This window comes from Falco biarmicus, chromosome 15 (assembly GCF_023638135.1).
Source record: "Falco biarmicus isolate bFalBia1 chromosome 15, bFalBia1.pri, whole genome shotgun sequence".
Taxonomy (NCBI): Eukaryota; Metazoa; Chordata; class Aves; order Falconiformes; family Falconidae; genus Falco; species Falco biarmicus.
The window spans coordinates 20,910,513-20,934,759 of NC_079302.1; the positions used below are offsets into that span (position 1 = coordinate 20,910,513).

Below are 24,247 nucleotides of genomic sequence, written 5' to 3' on the forward strand. Positions count from 1 at the left end.
CCTCCGGCCGCCTCGCAGCACGCGCCCCGCCGCCTGCCCGGCATGCACCGCGCGGGGGGCGGGGCCACGCCCGCCCCTTCCCTCCGCTCCGCGCGGCGCCATGGAGCGGTCGGCGGTGCTGCGCGTCAAGCGGAAGCGCGGCGGGACGGAGCCGGCCGAGGCGCTGCTGCTCGCCTGCAAACGGCTGCGCACGGAGCGCGGCGGTGCCCAGCCGGTGGAGAGGAGCCTCTTCAAGCTGGTGGCGACCGTGTCCTCCAAGGTGCTGGGCCGCTGCGGGCAGGGGCCGGTGTAGGCCGGTGCGGGCCGGGGCGGAACCGGTCAGGCGGGCAGCTGCGGGCCGGGACTGGTGTCGGTCAGGCGGGCCGCGGCGGTTGGATCCTGCCGGGTCAGTTCTTTATACAGCTGAAGGGGCGTTTGAAAGCAGCACGCGCTCTCTGGGTTGACAGTGTAGCTCTACGCCGTTTTTTTCGGCATCCCTCGTGGCTGCGCTGCTCTGGCTGGTAGCCCGGACAGCAGCATCTGGCAGCCGGCCTGTTCTGGTGGCCAGGGGCAAGCAGCACTCCCTCCCCTGCTGCAGGAGCACACCGGCACTTGGAGCAAGGTAGCACAGAGCGACCACCGTGACGAGCTGTGTCCAGCACTGACTTGTCTGTACAGATTGTTCTCCACCTACTGCCTGCAGAACAGTCGATAAATGAAGCCTGAATTTCTGCTGTTTGAGGTGCTAAATCTCAGCCCTAAAAGGCTTCCACTGTACAGCCTTTTATATCAAATAAAACAGGTGTCTTGGGAACTGGTCTTTACAGAGACTGTAAGGGGTATTATGCCTTAAATTTAGGACTATTGCAGTCTTCCAAAGGTATGTGTTTGGAGGGTTATTCTGTACCACAAAGCATATTCTTTGAAAATCAAACTGGAAGTCTTACAATTTACAAACACCTTACACTTTCCCTCCCCCCCCCCCCTTATCGAGAGAATGTTGATAGTTGTGTTGCTTAAAGCAGTAGTAAAAATTACTTTAATGTTAGGAACATTGGTACTGCAGTCCTCAAATAGGAGACACCTATAGTAGTAGTTATTAGTCACTTCAAGGAAGTAGTATGACTTACTGTGTTGATGACATAATTATATTCTTCTTCAATTTCGTTCCTCTACCCAGAATGAACCAGTTCAGAAATACATTCAAGAAGCAATCACTCGAAACAAAGCTCAAAGTCTGCGACCCTCTTTAGGAAGCACTCAGCGAATCATTCAGGACCTCCGTTCTTCCAAGCAAGCAAAAAGGAAGGAAAACCGTTATCGTGTAATAGCCAGCAATCGACCTAACTGTACTGAAACAGTTGCACCTGTCATAAATGGCGAGACATCAATTGATGGTGACAGATCAGACTCTGAAGCGACAGAAGATGCTTCGCAGGAGGAGAACAGTGCTGTTCATAAGAGTTCGGACTGCTGTGGAAAATTCCAGTTGTTTGATATTGTACAAGAGGAGGAGGTGGTAGGAGAGTCCAGTGTAACTGCTGCAAACCCACAGGTCAGCAAACGAACTTAGGTATGCTTGAAGTGCTTTGGTATCACTGTTGACTGGTACATGTGGGCAGACTGACTGCTGTGGAAGGTTTTTTTGCATTGTAAGTATTCCACTGTTTAACAGGAGCTTTAACTGAATATTTGCAAGTCAGAATATTGTATAGGGAGTAACTTTCATGGGGATCTTGAAGTGCTAACATTGAGACAGACAGCTGTGTGGAGCTGACTGCTACAGGAAGGGCTTGTACCACCTTTCCCTGCCCCCCCCGCCTGTACCCTGTTCTGATGTATAAATTCTCATGTTCATCTGTCAGGTGGACCTCTTGAGATTTTTTTTTTTTATTAACTTCTTGCTACCTAGAAAACAAAAAATTTAATTCAGTGTCTTCTCATGTACCCAGATGCCTCGGAATGTCACTTGTAGGCAAGATTCACTCAAGCGAAAGACTTCTGAGCCTCCTTATAATTCCAATATAAGGTTTCATTGTATATTTTGTTTTTAGCAGAACTCTAGGTGTTTGACAGGTTGCTTAAGCCCCTATATCCTGTTTTCATTGGTATTATGAGTTAGGTATGTTTTCAGTTGGAGGAGTATTTGTCTGATAGCTAGCGTGGTTTTAAGTATGCAGAAGTTCTGCCTTCTGTGTAGGGTTGCCCTGTATACAGTGTTAAGAAGATTTTGTATTAGAAACTCATAACCATATGGAAAAGAAGGTAAGAGGGCTGTGTACACTTTCTTTAGTAGTTCCTTCTGTGCATGCAAGTGCATGTGAATGCTTTACTTACGCAGCCCATAACAGCTCTGAGGAAAACTTGCTTAGCGTTAAAAAATATGCCTGGATGAGCAAGAGCCCAGCCTGCTGTCATCCTTCAGCGTTTCTTACAGGTTATTTCAGGGCTTTGCCATCAGACTTTAGTACGAGCTCTTGCTTTCTATTAAGCAAGTAGTTCAAACAGGCATTTGAGATCCGTTAGTTAATTGTTGTCTATCACACTGCTGATTAGAAAACCAAAAATGAAACTGAGGTAGCATCAGAATTTTCAACTTTTTTAGAGCTAACAGTAAGGGTTGAAAGAAGTAAGCTTTCTTTTTCATTCTATACGTATTTAGACATGAATGAAAGGCTGGTCTGTAGCTGTTCCTCAGAATTACTTAAGTAGTTCAGGAGACACCACTGTGGATTGGACAAGGTAAGTCTGAAAAGCACTAGCAGAGAAAAACTGGCAACAAAAATCTGCCTGTGTAGACCTTTCAAGTAAAGGTCACATTGCAAGTAATTTATTAGGAAGGAGAAACTATGAAAAAATTTCTTCCGTGTTAATGTTTAAGCGAGGATATGAAAAGCCTATTTGTAAGGCCTGTCAGCCTTTTCCTGTTAATCTGCGCCATTTTCATTGCACACTTCGTGTACTGCAGTCTGCTTGCATAGTATCTGTGCTGCTGTATGCACATCTTTCCTGCAGTGCTGCAAGTGTACTGCTCTGCAAAGCACTAGCTGTCTAAAAACTTGTTTTTTCAACCAACATGTCATCTGAAACAGATGAACAGTTCTATGGGATTAGTCATATCCCCTCCAGTACCTTCTAATGAACTTGTCCCAGAAGTTTTCTCCTATTATCTGAAACAAGGTATGGATGAATAGTACTACAGTAACTGGAAAATTCTTTGGTGTCTCTGTTCTAGATTGCTAATGTTCTAAATATCAGCATTCTAGTAGGAAAGTGTTTTGGTTTAAGATTTCAGAATGTCATCCGTAACTAGCTGTTGGCTACTGTTTACAAAGAAAACTGTTGGCTGTAACATAAGACTTTGTGTACACGGCTTCAGTGGAAATATGCATATTTTTTTTAATTTTTTCTCAGAAGACTGATCCAGATGTGATTCTTTGCAATGCAGTAGAGATGATCCGTGAGCGTTTAAATCTTTCTGAAGATCGTAAAAAAGAACACCACGAGAAAGAAGATGAGTATGTTTATGACATCTACTGCATGGAAACATCAGCCCCTGGTTGGATCCAAAATATTCTTTCTGTACAGCCCTATAGAGAAGACTATGAACTGGTAAGGATGTGGGAAAACAGGCCTTCCTTAAATAGCAAGGTCACAAATGAACATGCTTAAAGTCCTATCATTAAAAGTTGCCATGCCAAGAAAGATGCTTTGAGACACTACACATACGGTCAGTGACTTTTGTGTTGGGCTTTTTGTAACTGCCAGAACCTGTTCCTGCAGGTTACTGTTGATTCAAGCAAATGATGGTGTAACAATGAAAAGTGAAGGGATAGTGCTCAGGTACTCAAAAGAATTTGTCTGGCTTCAAATTGCAAAATCAATTCTGAATGCAAATGTTCATTACTTAAGTAATTCATGTCTCATTTGTGATTAGGAGGCAGCGATTAAAATGTAGTTTTAAATATGGTTGAGTGAAAAAACAAACAAGGGGAGGGGACAACTTTTCCAGTGTTTGAGGACTTTATTACAAAAAAATATCTCTTATTAAGATTAGAGTTGTCTTTCAGTGACTGTGGAGTTAAGATGTTAAATGTAAGCTTTAGTCTTTTATCATATAGATACTGTGATCAATAGATTCGCCTATCGGGAACCTGAAGCTACTCTTTTCTTTTCGTTGATCTATTACATTACTGCTGAAGTGAGTAGGATTAATTTAGACATTAACTTTAGCATTTAAATGGTGAAGTGGAACATGTCAATGCATGACTTAACTGATTTTTCATGTAAAGCAGATTGCTATGTTATGGCGAATATACTGACAAATTTTTCTGCAGCATGCTTCATTGCAACTGCAGAATTACTTATGTGTGCAGTAGATAAGTATCTCTGGGCTCTTTATGATCTGTATAGTATTGCATAGGTGGATGAAAAACTGGTTAATGCCGCGTGTCTGTATTTATAGTGAATGGTATGTTGTGTGTTGACATGCAGGTAGACGATGAGCATGTTCCAGGGGAAGTGTATGAAGATGAAGATGATGAAAATGATGAAAATAACTGGCGTAATGATTATCCTGATGAAGATGAATTCTTACCTGAGGAAGATGGTGATGGAGAAAAAGGTATGCCTGTCGTAAACACTGTTTGCTTTCATGCTGTGCATATAAATCCCATCCTTTTTACATACTATCTCTAAAAAAGCAACTAACGGAGCACTGCTGGGGTAGTATTCTGCTCGTATAACTGGTTAAATTTGTTTTGAGAAGGATCATCTTTCTTGGCACTACAAAGGACCTATCTTAGTGTTTCTGCAAAGTCAGAATTAAGAACTCCACGCTGCTGCAGTTGCAAAGGATTGCTTGCTTTTAGAACGATAGATGACTTGGTTCCACATTCTTGTGGAACCCTGCCTCAGCTTTTTTAACTCCCCAACCAGGTATTTAATTCCAAACCTCACCTAATACAGACATGGTTCAGACTTTGTGCTTGTTAGTTACTCAAGAATCTTAAAATAGTCTGATTAATAGTTTAAAAAGAAGAGATAATCTACAAGTGTTGATGCTCTTTCTTCAGAGTCTGAAGAGAGCTTCAGTGACGAGGACCAATGTTACAGGAGAAGAACATGGAACAAATATCGACAGGAGGTTCTACAGGAATTTGGATATGATGACATCCAGGATCTGGATTCTGACTAACAGCCCTTTTCTTGAAGATGAAATGCATAACAAAGAAGAAATTCTACTGTTGCAGTAGAACTGAAAATCCAGACAGCTGCTGATGGCTGTTCTTAAGCATGTTGAACAAAAAACCCCAACCCTAAACACCAAAACCCACCAAACCACAAAACAATCCTGGAAAACCACTTTCCAGTAAAAGCTATGCGCATTGGGACAGTAGGAAACTAATCTTTACATGGATGAGCTTTAAGCTAAATTTTTTGCCTGTCTGGCTTTCTAAGTTGGTGACTAGCATGGTTCACCATAATGCTTACTGACTGGGCTTGCGCATTAGATACGAGACTGGGATTCCAGTAAATGCTAAAAGCTTTTACTATCTGAGCTGCCAACTTCAGCTGGTAGGTATTAAACAGATGGGTGTTAATATGGCCACTTGACAACACAATTTTTTTTGTTCTAAGCAAAAGATAATACATGCTTTAAAAGATTTTTCTGCCTGTTCTGTGATGCTGAAGTTCTGAAGGATTTCCCCCCGCCCCCCCCCCCCCCGCCCCCCCCGTGCTGCATGCCCAAGCACTTGTACCTGGACTATTCTGTATGGAGGTACTGTTGGCAGCAGCCCTTTGGTCCTGACTTACGTGTCAGGTTCCACAAGAAGATCAGCATGTCTGCTGTGACGGCAGGTGGAAGTCATGGAAAAAGGGACTCTGTCCTAGTGCTTTCTACTGTATTTGTTCTTAAGTTACTTTCAAGTAATTTGTTTCAAGTTACTTTCTTTAGAATTGTTTGAGCATATGAAATGCCTTGTTCCTGTCCATTTTATTGTGGGATCTCTCCCCAATAATTTTACTATTGGAGTAGAACAATGTATGTGCATTTAACTTGTAAATAAAGAATTTTTGACTAAGTTTTCTCTACTCATTTAAAGATCATAGGAGTTGGTTCAGGTGAAGCCATGGCAGCATTTTAACTTGCATTCATGCATCTTTAAAACAGCTTAATCTTACCTGTTTGGACACACAAAGTATTTCAACACTCCTACTTGAGTCTGTAAAAAAAAAAAAATCAAAAAAAAACCAACCAAAAAACAAACTAATAGAGTATTAGATGAGCATATTTCATGAGCTGTAGGTTGCAGTAGTGACTTTGTCAGTCAGTTCTGGCTGGTGGTGCCAAGGCACTGGAGGCAAAATATTTTTTTCCTTTGTTTCACAGAAGGGTTAATAGGGCCGTTGACCTATGCCACAACCCTACCCCGTTAAAAGCTATGCTTGCCCACTGGACAGAGGTCTCAACTTGGACACCGAATTCCTTCTGATCATATGCTAGATTAAAAAGCTGTATTATAATAACTAGATGCTAGTTTTCATTAAATACAGAAAAGACCCTACATGTTTACCTGCCAACTATGTGCAATATTCCCTAGCTAGAATTTAACTATCTTAAATCCACATGCTGCTTCATAAAGGTAGCCCGAGACTCCATTTTGTTAGTCTTCACAATTGACTACCATTTGCCATTTTCTGTAGCTTTTTTTTTTTTTTTTTTTTTTAAGATAACCGTGGTCAGGGAGTCGGTGCAAGAATCCAAATATTCTCCATATTATTCAGGTGGCTGACGCAAGTGTGGTGCAGCGCGCATTGCTTCAGCCGACACCTTGTGACTGCAAGATCTGCTGCACACAAGGAGAAACTCAGGTCAACTGAGATAAACACCCTGAATGAAGATAAAAATTCGAGGTATGTTTTTGAAATGTATCTCACTTCGTTAGCCAAACGGTCTGGCTTCATGTTACCTTTTGCCGCACCAAGATTCAGTATCAGTGTCCTGATGTTAGGCTTACAGCTTTGAAATTACAGCTACTGCTAATTAGCATCAGTCTTGATTGCAATACTTTCTATTGCTGTTTTCCTATTTTCTCTCCCTGCTACTTAGCTTTCAAGATATAGTTGCTGCCACAGAACTTCTGCTATAGAAGAAAAAAGGTGGTTTGTTCTGTGAGGTTTTGGATGGTCATTTTCTAGTGGACAGCACTGAAATCTAGAAAGGAAATTTTCTGACTGCTGAGGTAACACTGCTAATGTGTGTTCCCTGAAACAGTTCAGAAACAAACGCCTACAAGCTTCAAACTGAACATTTTAATTCTGGAAGTTTCATAAAGCCTATCAGGAGTTGACCAAGTACTAACAAGCTAACAGGAAAGAATCATCATCATATATTAACCAAATCTTTAGTGCCAGGGTGCTGCTTTGATTAAATCCTTGCCACAGTCAGATACCCCATTTCCACACAGTGTATAGAATAAAATACTTTCAAGGGAGAAAGGTTGGCTCAGTCTTTAAATAATGTAGCACAACTTTATTAATTTTTCTGCTAATAATGACAAATTAGGTAGTTTGTTGTGACCAGTTGTCCTCTGATAGCACAGCAAATCATTTCATGCAAACATCCATCAGAATTAAGCTGGAAATGACTTTTGGTCTTTTGAGTCAGTGTGGTTTTCAGTCTAACTTAAAAATGCATTACTTCACCACCTGGTTCTGCAGAAATCTAGTTTGATCCATTAGCTCTTACCATTTTAATACCAATTCTGAAGAAGGAACAGTATTGACGCATAGCACGTGGGGCCTGAAATGAATAGGTAATCATTATCCAAGGAAAATGCCCTGAAAATATGCCACAGTTTAGGAGGGTGACACAAGGACACTATCTATGTGGGAATCCAACAGCAAGTAAGTACATTTTCAGTGTTTCTGAAAGACCACTGGAAAGAGTTTTCCCATTTTTTCCAGTTCCATCTCTTCCCTTATGTTGTCGTAATCGCTTTATCCTCCCTCCTGTTTCTTGTAATGGCTTTGAAATTTTAGTTGGATTTGGTTTCTAACTTCTTTTCTTCATCTGTGTCCATCTCCGTTAAAACACAGTAACAGAGCAGCTGCATGTTTCGTGTGACTGCACCTGCATAGGAAATTGGAAGATAAATCAGAAGAACAGTCATTTATCTCAACTCTTAATCACACAACATGTATCTCACTAATGAAAGTTAGTTATCAAGAATGTTGCCTAACTTCTCTTAAGGGGAAGCAAACAATAAAAGCTAATACAAAAAGTGTCTTCCACTCATTTTTTTTTAAACAGATGTTTAGAACTGTTCTTTTGATAGCCTAAGGTGGTTTTCTTCTTAGGCACCCTGCCAAGTAACTGAAGTAAAATATTTTTTCTCTATAATTAAGAGTGTAAAATTGGCAGAATAAAAAAAATTAAGACAAACAGCGCACAGGAAAGTGAACAGGTTACTGAGTATTTACATATTCACTAGCTACTGCAGTACCACATCCTGTAGCATTCTAAGATTACACTATAAACCTTAAACTTTATGCTATAAACAAACTATGTGGTTTTCTTACATAGTAACAATGACAACTGCTGGAGAAAAATTTATAATTTAACTGCAGCAATTCAACAGAAGGAAAAATTCCATCTGTGACTGACATAAAAGCTACGTATCTTCAAATGACTGAATCGACAGACAGTTAGCTTGCATTACCAAGAATGTCCAGTCCTTTTACAGTCATCAACCTTGCTTATGAAAAAGACTTTTCATATGCCTCATTGAGAAAAAACACATAAAAATGTATAAAATGTATAAGAACTACAAGACAAAGCCTGTAGGAAGTGGATGGTCTTTTAAATACACAGTAAAAAAAATCTGGGTGTAAACACATATATAAAACCAGTACACCTCTTTAATGGGTCTGGCTGGGATGCAGTTATCTCCACAGCAGTCCATCTGGTGCTGCGTTCTGGGTTTGCAGCTCAAACAGTGTTGGTAACACACCGATGTTTTGGCTACAGTGTTTGCACAGTATCAGGGTTGCGGTTTTGTTTGGTTTTTTTTTTTACCTCCCACTCTGCTGTCCCTGGTCCCTGCAATCAGCAGGATGGGGATGGGCAGAAAGTTTGGACAGGGCATGGCCAGAACACCTGACCCAAACTAGGCAAAGGGGTATTTCATGCCATATAATAAAAACAGGTAGAGGAAGAAATGCATGTGGGAGCGTGTCTTCAAAGGTGGCTGTTGCTTGGAGACACTGGCTGCACAGTGGTGTGCTTGTGGGAAGTGGTCACTGATGGCCTTTGCAGCAGCAGGTTTTTCCGCCCCTCTCTCCTTTACTTATTAAACTGTCTTTATCTTGACCAACAACTCTTCTCACCTTTGTTCTTCCTATTCTCTCCCTCATCCTGCTAGGGGGTGCAAGTGGCTCTGTGGGTACTGTACTGCTGCCTGGGGACGGCTGACCACAGCCCTTTTCATCAACTGAGATTCACTTACTCAATTTTCCTAACAGCATCTCCATCTACAAAGAAACTTACCTAAAATTTTGTTGATAAACCGAGGTCTCCTTGATGCAGGCAAATAGACTCCCAAGAAAAAGACTGGAATTCCAGATAAAGCAATGGCAATTCCAATCAAGGAATTTATAGTGTCACTATAGAGTGGCACTACCACCAGAAATACTGTGCATATGCAGAATATTATTGGGAAAGCCACACTCAGCTGGAGACAGAAAATCAGAACAGAATGTTATTGAAATATTTGTTGTCTACAGTTACAAACATTCTGGTGAGTTACAGACTTGGCCCACTCAAGCCCACTTTGTGAAATTACCTGCTCTTCCTCTTATACATCTGAGTATTTAGAACCATAAACAAATTGCAGAATAATTCTTGAATAGAACGGCTGCTAAAAACTACAAAAGTAATCAAGTATGGTAACTCTGCTGCGTTGAAAGAACTGTACAGTAGCATGAATCCAGTATAACTCAGGAAACAATGTGTTTTTTTGTGTAGAGTTATCTATTTAAAGTATGAGAACATGATAAAACGATCAGATACTGCACTGAAACACCATCAGAGCTAAATGTGATCCATACTGACAGAATTAATTAACTTAAGCATTCCTAACTAGAGATTTCTAATCCAAGAGAAAAGGCTAACTACTATGTAGCTTATTGAGACATTCTCCAGCTGATGGAGAGGAGAGACACTGATTGAGCTAACGTACAATAAAAGAGTGTATTATTACAGCAATCACTTACTCTTATCTAGCAGACAAGCTAGATTTAATGGTACAACATAAAATGGAAGCCATGTTTTATGTCCTTATCAACTAGTAATCTTCAGACATAGCTTTATGGTCCAGATTTTAGGCAGCACTTTTACATTATGTGGAAGACAAGGATTTTAAACACTTCTGTAATAAGTAAATATTACCTTAAGGGGCCTGGGTCGATCTGGTTCCTTCCAACGTAGATATAATTGCCCAGCAATAGACAGACCAACAAAAAACCAGTAACTGAAACTGAAATAATTAATAAGCTTGAAGACATCTTCCACAGCCAGGTAAATAAGGGTCATAGCACACTGTCAGAAAAGAAGAAGAGTGAGATGAACAACAGAAGTTTGAAACTTACTGGGTTTGCTGCTTTTTGCCTTAAAGTTACACCTTATATCCTTGGTGTCTGGCATAATTTTATGCCTCAAAGAGTAACTCTCTCAGAAACCACCTCGATGACGGTAAATCGGAAGTTCTCTCATGTGATTTTTTAATACATATAGTCACATCTGAACAGCTGAAAAGCAGTAATAACTTACATTGAAAAGCAGTGCTGGCACAGGTGTGAACCTCCTTATATGGATCATAGACAACAGGTCAGGAAGGTGACCTTCTCGAGATCCTACAAAAAATAGCCTGGGGGGGGGGGGGGGGGGGAAGTCAGAAAACAGATGTTGAGGCCATAGGTGAGACAGAATGTATTACAGAAAATCAAAGAAAAATGCCAGTCAAAATAAGTATTTACACCACTTTTTGGTTTTTGGGTTTTTTTAAACACACTTTATTTTACACCACAATTTCCATCCTTTGAACAGGAACATGGATTCAACCCTTCTTGTAAAGATGTACTGTACAACAACCATTAAAAGCTATATAAGCTTTTAGGAACATGCTGTTAATGGCCATTTTTGAAAAAAACAATCCTACAGGTATAATAGAAAACATCTACAGTAATGGAAATAAATTTCTATTGTTTCAAAATATTCTAAAAGCTAGCACTGAAAACATTCTAGCTCGTAGCAGAATAGTTTTCGATGCCAACCGGAAGAGTTGCCAACCAGGTGTCTAAAAAGGTCACTGGACCACATACTCAAAGAACACACAGACACATCATTTTATTATCAGCTGCAACTTGTTCTATATAGACTACTTCACCAGACCATGTCCATATCTGTTCTCAGAGGCACTGCACATACATTCAATGGATAGGAAAGATCTTCAAATGCCTGAGTAAATCCATTTAAAACTTTCACTGTTCACATCCCTAATCAGTGCTCAGAGGAAAGCTTCTGTACTGTATATACTTCTATACTATCCTAAGCTTTTGGACTGCAGCTTAATAGCAGTAGCAACTTGTAAAACTTTTTACTTGGAAAAAACCTTAATTATACTGATTTTAAAAAGTCAGTAAGTTTCAAGTACATGCATTTGAAAACAAGAACTTGCTAGAACTATTTTATCAAGTAAAATGGAAGATAGCTCAATCCAAATAATCAGAAGGCCTGAGGACTCACCATACACACAACATTCATTTGATCTGTAATTGTACTCTGCATACAGCTAGGAGCACTTTGGGGAAGTAAGGCAGTGTTCAGGGTGCATGTACACACACACAGAGTTTATTTAGGTTTTTATTGTGATTATTCATTCTAGGTTCAGTTACGGAAGTATTTTTGCCATTCTCATAATAAATGAGTGTAACAGTAGTATGTAAAATTACTTATGGATATTTATCAAACAGAAAGCAATGCGCTACCTTGATGATGCTAGAATTGAAGCATTAAGTCCACCAAAACAAGAAAAGGCTACAGCAATGGGAATTGTCCAGCTGAAGATACCAAATACCTGGTCAGCAAATGTCTGATGAAAGGGAGAAGAAAAAGGAAACATGAAAATATCTAAAACAAAGCATACATAAAACAATGACATCACAGCTTTTGTACTAAGTTTGTATGGAAAAATGGTCATATAGTAAGGACAATCCATAATGCAGCACAAAACCACACAGCTTTTTTCTTTATTTATGGCTTCTAAATAAGCACAAGCTTCTTTAACCAAGCACCTGAACTCACATTTTCTGCTCACAAAGGAAAACAAAATGTTTTTAGAATTATCTTGCCAATCCTAATATATTTTATTATCTAACTGAACTACAGAACTCAAGTGGAACACAGTGACTAGAAAATAAAGGAAAAAAATATTAATTATCCAAAAAGAGAACTGCCATATTGCAGATGATAAACATAGCCACCATCACACTCACTGTTTATGTACACTATTCTAGAAATCTATTTTATTTTCTTTGTTCAGCTTCCTAAGCAGTATCTTCTTTTCCTGTGGCTCCACCAGCAGGGCCTCTGGGCTCTACTCTCACAACATGGCAAATGACAGAGCAAATAACTTAGTAGCAGTCATTTGTTAATGTTGCTAGACCATACTGCAGGCCAACTGTGGTGACTTCCCCTGAAAACCAAAAAGCCAGAAGCGTCAAAGTTTCACAGCAAGTGGTAAGTCATCAGTTGCCAATGATCTCTGACCTATAATGAAAATGGGTAGTAATTTGCAAAATACTGCCCTGGTCAATTCTGTTCAGGCTCCTGGATGAAGAAAAAAAGGGAGAAATGTAGAGTATCAGACAAAAAGTTTGAAAAATCAAGAAATTTAATACATGAAGACTACCAGCTATTCTATATCCCACTGTGGTCTGCACATTGTATGTGTCTGAACATTAGCATGTTTGCAGTTAAGCAGAAATCTGCTCAAGCAGTGTTCAGAGGACACGGGTGGAAGCCTTCCTATCTGATGAAGCCTTCCATGATTTCTTTTACAGAAGCAAACTAACAGTCATAGTCACCAAAAGATCATGTCTACATTATACAGTATGAACAAACAGAAAGGTACATACTTATAAGTGGTACTTAAACAAACCCCAAATATGCTGTATTAGAACATTTTACACCTCAGCAGGTAGCAGTAATCTAAGCCTTTTTATGAACCCTTCTCTAAACCACTTTCTTAGCTCTCTCATGCTTTATCAATTTCAAGATCCTCAGACACAAAAAGCATACCCATGCTCAGCTTTCTGCAAGTTTGTCTCTTCTATTACAAAAAATTTCTTCAGTTTTTAATAATTTAGTATTTTGAAACACTTCCTCATTGACCTTCCCTTTAAACTACTGGTCTTCATAGTAACATTTAAAAGCCAAGGAGTTCAGTCAAAGTGGATTAACATTCAGAACTGGCTTTTGTTTGTGGAGTAAAAAGTTACCTGGATTTAACAGTAGTCAAATTTTGATTTAGTTATTCCAGGAACAAGATCACCAAGAGCAGCAAATTATGATCTGTTTTCTGAATGTTTTTCTAGGTCAAAAAAGCCTAAATGACTTAATACAGATTTTTCTTTTATTTTGTTACAGAAGTGATTGATTTCCATGAGGCAGAGCCCTGCATATAATGTCAATTTTTAGACCATAAAATGCAGAAAAATTTAATGACATAAGACAAAGCTTGGCCAGCTAAAATTTCCTGTTCTTTGTCTCGGTTGACAAAGTGCTTTGTCTAGCACATTATCCAGGTTAAGGTTCAGAATCCAACTCTACTTAGCTGTATACAATCATCTACACTAAAAAGCAAAATTTATTCCATCCTTTTCTGTAATTTAGTTGAGTCTCAGCAGAGGCAGATAGGATTTCCTGCTGCTAAGTGACAATACAAAAGCATATAATCACTTCAATAGGAACCTTGCCAAAAAGTTCAGTCAGTGCTTCAACTGCATTGGTCACCCTGATTCTTAGTAAAGTACGTCTCTTCCTGAGCTCTTTTAGGTTATATGTATCAGCATAAGTTCCCTCAAAATGGAGCTTCAACACAGGGGTGGAAAAATGCACACAGCAAATATAAAAATTAATACAAGAAAAGCATAAAAGAACTAATCCACGTATGAATTTATTTCATGCTGAAATCAGAACATCAATTTAGCAAAAGTCCGTGTCATAAGAATACGTTCTGTATACCGTGGATTACCCATTTTCAGTTGATTGAACAAATGACTAGTAACTTACATGGTTGCATATAAAAGATTTCTGCTGCTCAAGAATAAATAATTACTAGAACCCATAGTGCTTCTCTCAGATCCTTACTGGATCTAAATGCAACTCTGCGAAACCTGATCTCCCAAAGCAGAATGTAATTCATAATGATTCAGTGAATGAATTAAGACAACTTCTCCAGAACAAGTAAGAATGAGGACAAGATGAAAATTCTAATAGGCAATTGTTGTAATATTTTAAAGGATGCTTTAAATCTGGACTGCTGATCTCTGAAACCAAACAGCAGGTGAAATTACTTAAGACACCAAACTTAAAACTGCTAGAGGATTTTTTTTTTTATATATGTAATAATCTAAGATACAGAACTCACTCAACAAGATGTTAGAGAATTAAGATGTTTAGTAAGGCTGCCTAGAGGATAAGCATTTAGATAAGTAATATTAACAGCTAAAGTTAAAGAAGATAGAGAAAATATATGAATGTAATCTTATGCCGCGGGATGCAATTCAGCCAATATGTCATTTGGAGAAACTTTTTCTCCTAAAAGGCAGGCTGGCATTTGTTCTTTGCAAGCATTTCCCATTTCCTTTTGAAACATCTAGCAATAGGCCAGTGTGGAATGCCAGATGTGAGACTAACTCAAAGGTCATTTCCCTCCTACAATGCATAGCCAATCTTTCTAAGACACGCTAATGCTGTTTGACATATCCTGGAAAACAGCTATCACCTCGTATGAGCAGTAAAAACCACAAAGAGTTAAGGCAAAGCTATGGTATCACTGCCACAAATCATACACAGATTAAAATATTATAGATTCAGTGTATTCTGGATGAAAGCTATGTCTTGATCATGTCTATGATGTCTAACAGCTGTTGATCCATCTCAAAGGCTAAAGAATTAATTTCCCTAGATCTGTACGAATCAGACTCTTCAAAAAAGAGAAAAAACTAGTAACAGCCTTTACCAAACACTGTCATTTCCAACATACCTTCTAATGTTGTAACTGGGATTCCTGACAAAGCAAAGAGTAGAGCATTAACTTCAAGAGCTTAACTTTTTCCTATGTGAGATAATGCAAAAGAGTATTTTAAATGAGAATGATCTAAAAAGTTCAGCTTGGTTTGCCAAGTAGATCTGCCTGCAAAACGATCTTTCAGCAAAACAAAGTTGAAAGGTACCTGAAGTTTCACTAAACTTTCTAGTGATACTAACTAGCTTAACATGACAAGTACAGACTCACCTGCCTTTATACAGGTGTTTTCTGACAGGGTTTCACCCTCATTTCTAACATAAAAATCAGCCAAGTTGGTGAATTACTACTCAGACAAATAAACACACTTTTATACTTCAGAGTACACATTTATAAATCCCTCAACACTCCCATTTTAACAGATGCCAAGAAACATCTTCTCCAAAGCTGAGCTATCCTCTCTTGTGAACAAGGACAAAAGCGAAAGACCTCTACAGTGTTTCCTACAGAAAGTGTTACTGAAGTGTAAGTGAAAGTGGCCACAATAAGCATTCAACTGTGTGCATATGTCAGAGGGTTAATTTTGCATAAGAAAGAAGGGCAGAGAAAAGTACAAAAAGCAATCAAGTCTTCAAGCACATACACCTCGTGCACTGTACCAAGAGAAAAAAAAAAGGGAGGGGAGGGAGAACAGTTAGTGGCTGCTTTCTGCTAAAACCACAATTGTACAATCATGGATCCTCCACAAATGAGCCAGAGACCTGGACTCTGAACTGAACACCTGACCAAATCCACTTTAACTACCACTACTTCTGGGAGTAGTGAAGTGCATTTATAAAAACAAATGAGCTGGTAACAGGGGAAAGAATGGAGCATTCGCAAGGGTATGCGGAGGATGACAGAGGAGCCTACCTGGAGGCAGCTATAGCAGAAGCATTTAGTCCACCATAACAGGAGAAAGCCACCACTATGGGGATGGATTTCTTCTCAGGTTTCTTCTGAGAAAGTCTAAAGAGCAAGAAGGATTAAGAGATTAAATTGTCATCTCTGCTATAGTCTGACAAGTCCTGTAGTCCAGACTTGACCTGTAACTGCTTCTAACAGCTAGGAAACAGTAAGAGAATTCAGTGGCTGATACAGCACTTGCAATTACAGATAAAGACCTTTTATGCCCTCCCATCCATTGGACATGTAGGATACACAAATATATACACACACACTGCAGAAAAACATGCACCTGGAATTGTTCCCCTTAGTTATGGGTTTGGGTTTTTTTCCCCAAACCATCAATAGGGAATAATAATGAAGGAAGAAGCTTCCAGCCATGTATCAGCTGAACTGCCCTTATTTTGTCATGACTAAAATGTTGCATTACTCCCAGAAGAATGGTCAAAAACTGAATTACAGCTTGGTTTTCAAGACATGAATGACTGGTTTAACTACATTTTATTTTTATCTTGAGTTAGTTTGATCTCATGATCATCAGTTGTTAACTTGTGAATGGTTTGCAAGAATGCTATTTTATCCTGTCCTGTCCAAACAACAGTTCTATACAAACAGGTTGAACTAAAAGCAGCAGGAATTGCCCTGCATAAAGAGCTGCCACAACAATATACACGTGATACTATCTCACACCCAGAAATTCAGACACACAGACTAGAAAGACCCACGTTTATGTTATGAATCACAAACTAAGAACTGCTTCATCACACTTAGCTGCACACAAAATGTGCATTTAAGAGGCACACAAAAAACATCAGGCTACACTGAGAGCTTATGTAGCTGCAAGCAATTGATGGGCTGGCAAACCACTAAACAGTATTGATCAGATGGATAAACACAAAGAGAATATGGTCTAACATGAGTAAGAAGCTTATACAAAACTATACCCAAAGATTATGAGGTGTTTCTATTAGGAAGGCTTAAAAGGCATCTACAGAGCTTCTTTACGTAGCTCATTTCAAGATCCTGTCATACATGCAAGCTCTTCCAGGCTCAGTTCTGTAACATTCTTCCTGAAAATCATATAAAAGCAGTAAAGAGATTAATACATATAAGCAATCTGACTAGTATCTTGGAAGTACAATTAATTCTGCTTTGACTTTTCTCTTGAGACACAGTATAAACACATTCCACATAACAGGAAGATCTGGCAGTCAGAACTACAGCCTGTTTTATCCATTTTTAGCTTCTCAGGCCTTTAAGAAGCTACCCTCTAAAGGAAACAAAGAAACTCTTCATTTATGGCAATCAGGAAACAGCATGTGCAAAAAAGCCACTGAGTAGATGGACATTTTCTTCCACTGCCATACATTACATTTGTCAAGATACTGTATGACATCCATTCAGTTTGATCAAATTAGATTTAATGTCATATATATTAAAGAAAGGAAAGAGAGTGCACATCAACTGAAAACAGAGTCAGAAAATTGTAAAGGTGCAAAAGAAAACAATTTAAATGTTCAGGTTTCCTGTAATTCTTGTTTCAACCACTGTTCTGTTGACTGATCTATTCAGAAATAATTCTCTCCTTGTATTACTGGCAATTACTTTTCTCGGAGAAAAAGGTACCAGTGCAGTGCAAGGTCCAGCATTAAATTCTCTCTTCATCTTTGGGTCACTCAATACAATCTTATGGTAAAAGAAACCATCACCACTCTACTGCATTAATATATTGCATGTCTACTGCATGCAACATGCCTCAGCTACATGGCCCACATAAAGATTACAGATGCCAGCTCCAACAGGAAAGCAGTTTCATTTGTGTCTTCATGGAGGTGCTGAAGATACTCAATTTAAATCTTCTCAGGTGTTCATTCTTTTCTTAGCATTTTTAATAGCTAGCTGTAGAACAAAGAATGTTTTCCAAAGTCTCTTACCTTTCTTGTACTGAAAATATTAAGCAGCACTCTTTCAAGTTCTGGCTCAGCTTTTCAGCTTGGCCTTTAAAGTCAGAGGAATTCTATGTAACTGGCAACAGGAGTGCTGCATTGGTAGTGAATTACAGCTAGCTCCAAGAAAGAAGGCAAATGACTTACAGAACAGCCCTCTTCTAAAAGCAAGTGCCTCTCCCTAATGAAGAGTTCTTCCATTATAAGGTACAGAATGTGCATTTCATCCAAAGGACCCTTGCTGAGAGGTGCCAGTGCAGGCAAAGAAGGGGGACGTGAAACTGGCAGCCAAAGACAAGCAGACTTCCCTCTTCAGAAAAGCAGCAAGTGACTGACTAAATGAAGGAAAAGAAGTAATACCTGAAAGGTCTAAGAGTAACTTAAGAATTTCTGGATGGATTCAGTTAGAGGGAAAGAGACTCATTTGTAAAATTATACACCAAAGAGGAGTAAAACAGCTAAAACACACACCCTCCCACATTCCTGGTTCACTGCTGGAAAGGGCATATCAAAGCAAAGCAAGTCTGCTCCGTAATATGAATACTCCAGGGTACATTGGATTGATCAGTGCAGGACTCACAAGATGGTGTTCAAAGATGCAACTGAAGTCGTCATCTTCACCCCCAATTCACTGGCAAAACTGTACAGCTCCAAGAAAGATGACAGCCAGCTATGGAGGACAACCATTTGCTTCAACCAGGAATCTTTTTTAGCTTTTCCAAGTAAAAGAAGTAAGCTGCCAAGTATCACTTATTGTATGAACTCAAATAAAAAAAAACCCCAGACATGACCAAACACTGGCAGCCAGTATGTTCTTTCCCGTTAGAAAATGAAGCAGGCCAAAGAGTGCTTGTGGAGCCAGCTGCCCTCTTCACAAACAAGAAATACAATGGTGCTCTCAGATGCAAAAAAAATATAGTTGTTCAGTGACAGGGAAAGGTGAGATAAAATTTCTGCTTTTATTTATTTTAAGTGTGTGTGTGCACTACTGAGTAACAGCTTCATATGCACAAAACTTAACAGTAAGGGTTGTGATGGTTTGCATAAGGAGGTAAAACAGAAAGCAACTGTGAAACTGACAGGAGTCTTTGAAAAAGGAAGTGATTTTTACATGATCAGCAACTGCCTGAAGAGTATTTGCAGAACTTCTAAGCTAGCTATTGCTGCATTACTTAAATTACTTGAACAAAAAGGAGCTTAAAAACATGAGTTTCTTAGCCCCGACACTGGGACTACACCACAATGAAACTAACACTGAAGTAAAAGAAGGACATTTTTATCATTTTGTTCTGTATCATCCCTTGGTAAGACTTTTCTCGCCTCCCAGCCACCAAGAAAAACAGTATGCGATGTGATATGCAAAAATACACTATTCATGATATTTCTTTTACTTGTAACTCTCACTCTCATTGTTTAGAAACTGGAAATACTTTCCCTCCCTTTCCAGCTCAAAGCCTCTTCACCAAAATGCACAGGAGAAAGCTAATCCATTCCTTCCTAAAATTTTATCCTTCCAGAAACATCACTACCATGTTTCTTTTAAAAAATCACTACTGTAATTTTCACCCTACAACTACACAGCGGCAATACAACAATCTTTATCATTTATCACATGTAGAATATGTGAGCAGATCAAAGTGGCCCATTTTCATCAGATTAGTTTTTTGAATATCTTAATTCTCATCTCCTTTCTTCATTTATCCACTGACCACAATGCCTCAAGTCTTCTTAAAGATTCTACTGAGGATAAAATTCTTCTACTACCCAGAGAAATTTCACCACAAAAATTTTTACATTTCTGTATTATACAAGGCTTTTCAAACACAGACCATTATAGTCATTAGCTCTTTTTTCCCCCCTTATTCACTAGAAAACTATGGATGCATTATGCATGTTTTGATTTGGACAGCATGTGCACTTCTGAAGCAACTCTCCCGGTTACTGCCACTTACTGCTTTTTGGTTCACACGGTTTAGCATTGGCACTAAAGGAAGGTTCCCTTTTAGAACAGACTAAATTGAAAGACTAAATTCAACAGCATACCTCTACTGCAATCCAACCACACATAATCATTCGGTCCACAGGACCTCATTAGAGATAGTCCCAAGTAAAATACTCCTGAACTATGTATAGTGTGCACTTCAGGTCCTCAGTGTCAACTGTTCCACTCTACCGACATCCTTCCAGAGCTCCACACTCCTTGCTAATATATTAGCAGATGCTTAAAGTTGGTTTCATAAAACTGGGTGATTAAATTAATATCAGCAATGAAAAGGAATCATTAATGAGCCATGTTAAGCATTAAACTTCGGCTGTACTTTCACCTTATCATTCTAAAAGTGATGTAAGTAGTGGCAATCAGAAGACCATTGTTTGCTAGCTGATGAGATGTCTCAGCAAAAATGCCTCTAGACAGAACATTAGTTAAGCTTTAAAGTGCAAGTATTTGCCAATCCTGACATCCAGTGAAAATCCAGGCATCTGCCATTCCTCCTTTATCTGGTCACCAATTGCTGCTGCAGTGCTACCACTTACTGTGTACAGCAACATAGATTGGACAGGCCCACTCCTGATCCACTCCCCCAGTCTCCCAGGGTGGATCAATTTTTCTGATCCCATTCACCAAATGGCTGTATAAATCTCTGCGATGACAAAAGGGCAGGAGCAGTAGAGCAGGCACTCTAGGGGATAGGCTGAATTTGACAATTTCACTGCTGTCAAAGGAGTATATTTTCCAAGTCTTTGTTAGAAAAAAACAATAGCATGTTGCTTTATAGAAGGGCTGTGCATAGGATTTTAGTTTTGTCTGAATTCATTATAGACAAGACTTAAAAATTCCATTATCAGTCACTGGAAGGTATTTTATATGGGATAGTATAGCCTACAACAGAAATAAATATTCCTGGAGATTTTATTTACCCCTTAGCATATGATTCTTTGAAATTAAAATAGTTTCTGTCCTTGTCTTGTTTCATTCTAATGTGTTTTACCAATATATTTCACAATATATTTTATGATAAATTTGTATTTCTGTATTTCAGCTAAAAAGAGGCAAAGAATCAAAGTTTATTCACTTTCAATACATTTTGAAATAAACATTTGCATAATTTACATTTGAAATAACAAGTTACAGCACACATTTACCATAAACTACTTTGAAAGCTTACATAAAATATAAATATTTTTCAAACATGAAAGGAAGTCAAGTAAGTGCTTTTGTGGAACCATCTGCCTAAACATCTGCAACAAAAGTTTGCTGATTTGCTAAGCCAGTTTTTAACCATAGTAATCCTCTGTGGGAACAGAGTGAATACTTACTTCATTTTGATGTATTTAAAACCCTGTCCACTGTCTAACTACTGAAATTTTAGTAGCCAACTGGGAATCTAAAATGGAGGAAAGCTCTCTCTTTTCCTCCAATTTAAATAACCAGAAAGAAGATTAAATTTTCCAAGACTCAATTCTAAAGGATATAGTAACCAGAAGTATCCAATTAAGTCACTAGCTACAGGGCAAAAAACCCCATTCACTTTCATTTAATGACTATTTCAAGTATAAAACATGTTTTGACCAGCTTTTATTTTCAGAAGCTTACATATTTTAATTGGATTCAAACTTCCATCCATACACAAAAAAAATTAATTTTAAAATACTGAAAGGTGTTGGAATTAATACAATGTTGGGAAGACAGTGATTTAAGTCATTAAAAAGGAGATGCAAAGCTAGACTTTGTCATAGCTGAGCTGCAACACGTCCATTTACAGATATGCATTGCATCAATTATTAGCTCAACAGAACGTAGCTCAGTGCAACACTGTTCTGCACAACGCTCCAGCTTTTTACATACTGTAGCATGAAAGAACAGAGAAGACAATTACATACTAATGAGTCTAATTTACAATCAGCTCAAAGCACACAAGTCTAATTAGCGTCTTTGCAAAATACATTAACAAGATGTCTCTGTGCTTGTTTTCATAAATCTGGTAATATATTATTTTTATATGTGATTTTATTAACTGTTTTTCTATTAAAGATTAAATTATTCATGATGAGTTGTTCTGTCTTCCTGTATCCAGTGAAATACTATAATAAAGAAGGGATTTTTCCTGTTCTGGTCCTTAAAATGAAATGCAGCCCTAAAAGGTGGAAAGTCAAATATAGCAAAATACCACACTGTCAACTTACCACTGCCACAGCATCACTAGAAAGAACAGCTTTGACATCCAGCACCGTATAGTAAGCTATATTGGTCATAATATAGATAACAGTCACAATTGGCATAGACACTGCAATTGCCAGTGGCAAGTTCCTGTAAGACAAAAAAAAAAAAAAAACAAAACCCACAACCCAGGAAAAAAATATCCATTAATAACAGAATAAACTTATTTATTTGCATCCTTTACCTTAGAGATAAAAGGTATGAAGACAGAATAAAGATTTCAAAATAGGTTTCTCTAAAAAAAGTTTAATTTCTTTTAAAACCAGCAATACTAGTATAGAACACTTGAAAAAAATCTAATTTTTTGCAGTAACTTGAAACCTGAAATTAGGTGTAAAAAGGGATTCAATGCAACCGCTCTTCAAGTACCCTAACTTCAGGGGATTGAGATCCATAATAATAGCCTTCAAATCAAAGTCTTCAAGCTTTAAATTATTTTCTACTGGCCATGTTAATTACCACAACTGGAACCCAAAGGGGCAGAGCTCTGAGTTACTGCACTCATTCTTCCTGGGGAATGCTGCTATTCTAGCACCTACTTCTAGAACTGATGATGCAGGGTGACCCACTAAACCAAACCCAACCTCTGATCTTCTCACCTCCACTCATTACTGCAGAAAACTAACTAGGCTGCGTAACTGCAGAAACAGAGATGCAGAGGGCTGATCCAAGATTGCTACACAGCTGTTCATCTCAGGATGCAGTGCATCTTACCAGCAAACGCATGTCTAAAAGTTGTGTTAAAGAAGTCTAGAGTAACATGAAAACACTGCAAACCTCTAGATGTAAAGAGATACGATTCATTTTAAAGCCGAGATGAACTCAAGCCCTGAGTCTGCAGTTCCACAGGGAGAAACCACAAAGCAGAAGGAGAAGCAAACTTTCAATTTTAGGCTTTGGTTTTTCTCAGCCTTATTCTTTCCCCAAAGCTTGCAGGGATATTCAAATGTCTCAAAAGAGCAGATCTAAGAGCGTTACTCTCAAATTTGCCCAGTTTGAAATCAAACACGGCATGGTGACATGGATGAGCATTTGCCATGAACATAATTTTCAGTAACAACAAAAAAACAACAAAACCCCCACAAAGCAGAAAAATGAAATGCACTTTGGAAGTTTCCTCAAAAATATCTTGAGGTCCAGAACTCCAGCTGGCTCTGTCTGGTGCTGTGGAAGCAGAAAAACACAGACACACCACAACTCCACTATAAATCAGTAAATTAGTAACTGGGAGTTCTGACTCTGCTTCCAGGTTCCACACTCACAGTAAGAGACTGGTGAACCTCAGCACAGAGAAGAAACTGAATTAGAAAAACAATGATAAATATATTCAGAAATGTTATGTAATGCAACAAAAAGCTGAAATGGCATTTTAAGGATTTTGTATCACCCAAGTTTAAAGCCAATGTACTATCCCAAATTTAACTTGCAACTTTTGATTGGGTAATCATGAGGGCACCATGAATTAAGTGAACATGAAAAATACGGAATTCTTGGAGCAATTTTATAGAAGTCTGGAACATCTCATTATTCCCAAGAATTGTCACTGTAGAAAGCTGAAATTTGAAGTTCACTTTATCAGCTACAGTTGTTACCAAGACAGGAAATTGTATTAGGCATTGACGCCTATAAATGCATCTAGCAAATTAATCTAATGACATTTTCATCAGCTAAATAGCCTGTGAGAAAAATTGTTTTTCAAAGCAATACACCTAATAGAGTTATCCAAGTGATAACACAGCACAATACACTAACTTTAAAAAGATGAAAAGGCATTGAAACAGCACTGAGAAGTAGAGCTCTTTCAACAGAAAAAGAAAATAAATTTGAAGGACCAAATAACTGAT

The 24,247-nt window shown here is 38.6% G+C and overlaps 2 protein-coding genes and 1 long non-coding RNA gene across 9 annotated transcripts in view; 1 reads left to right on the forward strand and 2 right to left on the reverse strand.

Annotated features, from left to right (window-relative positions):
- The first annotated feature begins 59 nt into the window (after nucleotides 1-59).
- Nucleotides 60-6,065, forward strand: SLC7A6OS (solute carrier family 7 member 6 opposite strand). 2 transcript variants are annotated; one of them, XM_056360415.1, is made up of 5 exons: nucleotides 60-259; nucleotides 1,160-1,534; nucleotides 3,397-3,591; nucleotides 4,474-4,603; nucleotides 5,055-6,065. In XM_056360415.1, the coding sequence occupies exons 1-5, from the start codon at nucleotides 101-103 to the stop codon at nucleotides 5,174-5,176; spliced, it is 981 nt and encodes a 326-aa protein (XP_056216390.1). In that variant the 5' UTR covers nucleotides 60-100; the 3' UTR covers nucleotides 5,177-6,065. The 2 variants fall into 2 exon arrangements, with proteins under 2 accessions (XP_056216390.1, XP_056216389.1); XM_056360414.1 differs by having other exon boundaries at nucleotides 61-259; nucleotides 3,394-3,591.
- Nucleotides 6,066-7,489: 1,424 nt separating this feature from the next.
- Nucleotides 7,490-24,247, reverse strand: part of SLC7A6 (solute carrier family 7 member 6) — a 29,955-nt gene continuing 13,197 nt past the window's right edge. For all 6 annotated transcript variants that reach the window (XM_056360412.1, XM_056360406.1, XM_056360408.1 and 3 more), the window contains 6 exons: nucleotides 22,370-22,493; nucleotides 12,031-12,134; nucleotides 10,814-10,910; nucleotides 10,433-10,582; nucleotides 9,533-9,716; nucleotides 7,490-8,116 (listed from right to left, as the gene is read on the reverse strand). In XM_056360412.1, coding sequence (XP_056216387.1) covers nucleotides 8,022-8,116; nucleotides 9,533-9,716; nucleotides 10,433-10,582; nucleotides 10,814-10,910; nucleotides 12,031-12,134; nucleotides 22,370-22,493 — 754 coding nt within the window. In that variant the 3' untranslated portion in view covers nucleotides 7,490-8,021. The remainder of the gene's footprint in view (nucleotides 8,117-9,532; nucleotides 9,717-10,432; nucleotides 10,583-10,813; nucleotides 10,911-12,030; nucleotides 12,135-22,369; nucleotides 22,494-24,247) is intronic.
- LOC130159142 (uncharacterized) lies at nucleotides 12,142-22,363 on the reverse strand. The gene is made up of 3 exons (XR_008825631.1): nucleotides 17,183-22,363; nucleotides 16,206-16,301; nucleotides 12,142-15,335 (listed from the first exon to the last, which is right to left on the reverse strand). It is a non-coding gene; the product is annotated as an uncharacterized LOC130159142 (long non-coding RNA).